General features: G+C 54.6%; 1 protein-coding gene across 1 annotated transcript; it reads left to right on the forward strand.

The window, feature by feature from the left end:
- The first annotated feature begins 1,372 nt into the window (after positions 1-1,372).
- Positions 1,373-2,542, forward strand: TEX44 (testis expressed 44). Its single transcript, XM_019628241.1, has one exon. The coding sequence runs from the start codon at positions 1,373-1,375 to the stop codon at positions 2,540-2,542; it is 1,170 nt and encodes a 389-aa protein (XP_019483786.1).
- Positions 2,543-3,407: the final 865 nt, after the last annotated feature.

The following is a 3,407-nucleotide window of genomic DNA, read 5'->3' on the forward strand; positions in this document are numbered from 1 at the left end:
TGATCCAATCACTGCTCAGGGAAATGGCTTAGAATATCGGGACACACCCCCAGAGCTGGACTGGGGTCAGACTCCCTGTCTCCCTATGCACCCTCGTTGCTATGGGTGCTCCAACTCAGTGATTCCCATCGTCCACACACTCGTGCATCAGAGGGTCTAGGGATAACCCACCTCAAAGGCAAAAGGCCTGGGAGGGACCCCCAGGTTCCCCAGGAAGTCTGGCAAAAGGCCATTGCCCTAGAGCACACTCCCCGGTGTGGGCAAAGCTAATATTCACTCACTGGGGCAATTACAGGACTATTTAGACCTGGGGCAGAGGATGGGTTTCTAGTGAGTGAAGCCTGGGAAATGACCTGGGAGTCACCACACACAGATGTCCCCTCCAAAGGACTCTTGGGCTTAATTGGTGGAGAGACCCTTGAAAGGGCAAATCATCCATGAGCCCTTGACAACAGGCAGGCTGTCCAAACCAGAAGACTCATCATCATCATCACGCTGTCTAACACTCCCCAGGATTCTGTACGTCCTCTGGGTGCACACATCTTTTGTTCCGCTCTGCCCTCCCAGCCCAGCTGAGCACGAAGATGGAGACTGTTTATCCTGTATCACTAGGGTTAACTCCTGTCTTAGTCCATTGGAGCTGCAGGTTCGGTGCCTGGTGAGGACCCGCTTCCTGGGTCATAGATAGTGATCTTCTTGCTGCAACCTCACAATGGAGAAGGGGGCCAGGGAGCTCTGTGTGGTCCTTTTTATAAGGGTACTAATCCCATTTATGAAGGCTCCACCCTGGTGACCTAATCACTCCCCACAGGCCCCACCTCCAAGTATTATTACATTGGCGATTAGCTTTCAACATATGAACTTGATGGGGATGCAAACATTCAGTCTATAGCACCCCACAACCAAAGACAGTCAGGGCTAGGAGCTGCCCAGCCTTCAGCTTTCATTTATTCCTACTCACCACTGCTGGGAAACTGACTTTCTGCCGGAAGACTGTCCAAACCAGGGCCTGAGTCCCTGGTGTGAGCAGGGAGGTGCTGGGAGTGGTCCCTTATAGAGTTTATTATATATCAACAGCTGCATCACATCCTCTTTCACAGTCATAGCCATCCATCATGATTCCTTAGGGTACCTGCGCCTGTGTACATACCTCCATCCTTTCGAAGATGTTTACCTTTCTCTCCTTATGCACTTGCAAATTCAGCTGCAAATGGTCCCGTGGACTCAGCCCACCAGGGCAACCATTCCAGAAGCTCAGGTGCCTGTGACATCACCAGCTGCCAACAGCCTCCTGTGACCTCACCACCTGGACAGCTTAGCTCAGCAGGGCCATGGCTACTCCCTCAACCAGCAGAAGTGACAGAGGGCCTAGATGACCACCGTACCCTCGGGAAAGGCCAGAGCCTCCAGCAACGCCACCCATGATGACAACAGGTCTTCAGACAGCCCAACAGTAGGATCCCAAAGTCAGGTCTCCCTCCTTGCAGATGTTCCACTAGCTGATGGTGCTGCAGTGTCAGCTGAATGGCAGGATGTAAATCAGGCCTCCATCAAGCCAGCCACCTCTGAGTCCATGTCAGTGTCTGGGGACAAGGACAAGCATGAAGATGATGCAAAGCACAGCCAGGAGCCCAAGGAGACCAAAGTCCGGTTTGCCCACTCAGCCCCAGATGCCCTGCAAACATCCAAGAGCCTCCAGTGCCCAATATGGGAAAGGCCAGTGCAAGACTCAAGGAAGACTCAGAGTCCTCCGACTTTCCAGTATGACTCACTGGTTAAGGAGAAGATAATACCACTGGCGGTAGGTGTCTTGGACAGCAAGAAGGAGTTAGCTCCATCTACCCCAAATACTGAGGTACGGTCCCCCCAAAATGAGTCTACTATGAGCACTGCAGATGCCGACAGCCAGCTTGACACTCAGGCCACTGGCATCATTGAAGCTGTTGAGAAGGAACCTGAAAATCCGGAGGCCTTGTTCCCTGATACTGAAGCTTTGCCATCAGCTGAGCCCCAGGTAGTGACTGAGGGGGATTGGGTGGACCACTCAGGAGACCTGCAAGCTCAGCCAGTCCCTCCCTCCCCAGGAGGCAGTGCCCACCACTCGCCTGGCTCCCCCACGGTGGCCCTGAGGAGGACACCCCTGGACTGCAGCCTGTACATGCCCAGCGAGGAGAACGACTACATGCGCTCTATGACCAGTATGCTAAACTGGGGCGAGGGGTCCATCAGCTCCCTGGCAGACATCCTGGTGTGGTCTGAGGCTAATATGGGCGTGGCCACGGGTTTGCTGGCTTTCGGCCATAGCTCCGTGTCAGAACTGCTACACAGTACAGGCCCCAGGCTGCACTGTGTCACCAGAATCCTGGGGAATGCCAGGTTGGCCCTCTCCTCCAGGCTGGCAGCAGGGACCGACTCGGCCCTGCGCTCTGTCACCCACATGCTGGAGAGGATGGAGCAGAGAACTGTAGACGGCATCCACTCAGCCGTGCGCTACCTCACCAGCCACCTCACCCCACACCATACTGGTGTCAACTGTGACTAGACCCTGTGCAGGGAGTCCCAAAGGACTGGCTTAGTAACCTCCTGAGGCCCTGAGACCCTCATGCCCTGCTCCCTTGCCTACCCCTGCCCTGGACAGCTCTCCCTAGACCAGACAATAAATCACCAGCAATATTTATTTTCTAAGCGCCGGCCTTATCCCCTGTCCGTGCAGTGGGCACAGGGTGGAGAAACAGGAGCAGATTAGGGTGTTCTAGAAACAGAAAGGTGACCTCTGAGGGCTTCCCAGGTAGTCCCATTCAGGGGCTGGGTTCAAAGCACATACAGAGGAGAGCTTGGGCAGGACTCAGGGCCAGGCGTGGGAGTCTCAGACCTGCCAACATTGATCCTAGCTGGACTTCCAACCAGGTAAGTGCATTCTTGAGAAAGTGAGACCTGATCCTTCCCCAGGGCCTACTGGCCTAGCAGGCTCAGGCCGCCCCTCTTCTAGGGAGAGGGTGAGGGCACGGAGCCACTCACTTCACCCTCTGAACCTCTGACTCTCCTCTGTACAGCAGGTAACGAATCCACACCATGAAGACGTTATGAGACATAAGAGAAACCACACAGGTCCTGACACATGGTGACCGACACTTAGTGAGCCGGAACGTTTCAGCTGTCATATGGTGATCCTCCAGCAAGCTAGGGAGATGGTGGGAACAGGGATCAAAGGAGGGTGGCCAACAGCCCCGGTGTGCCTGGGACCAAGAGAGTTCCTGGGAGGTGTGACTTCCAGATTTTAAACCAGGCAAACCAGGACAAAGTGGGTCACCTTAGGCCCAGGTCTCTTTTACATGGCTTTTGCTCTTGTCTATGAATGTCTACCTTGGAAAGGCAGCTGCCTGCTTTGGAAAGCCACCAGCCCACCT

This window comes from Hipposideros armiger, unplaced genomic scaffold (genome assembly GCF_001890085.2).
Source record: "Hipposideros armiger isolate ML-2016 unplaced genomic scaffold, ASM189008v1 scaffold_17, whole genome shotgun sequence".
Classification (NCBI taxonomy): domain Eukaryota; kingdom Metazoa; phylum Chordata; class Mammalia; order Chiroptera; family Hipposideridae; genus Hipposideros; species Hipposideros armiger.

Coding starts and splice junctions, on each gene's coding strand:
- TEX44 (XM_019628241.1), top strand. CDS start 1,373: ATGACCACCGTACCCTCGGGAAAGGCCAGAGCCTCCAGCAACGCCACC.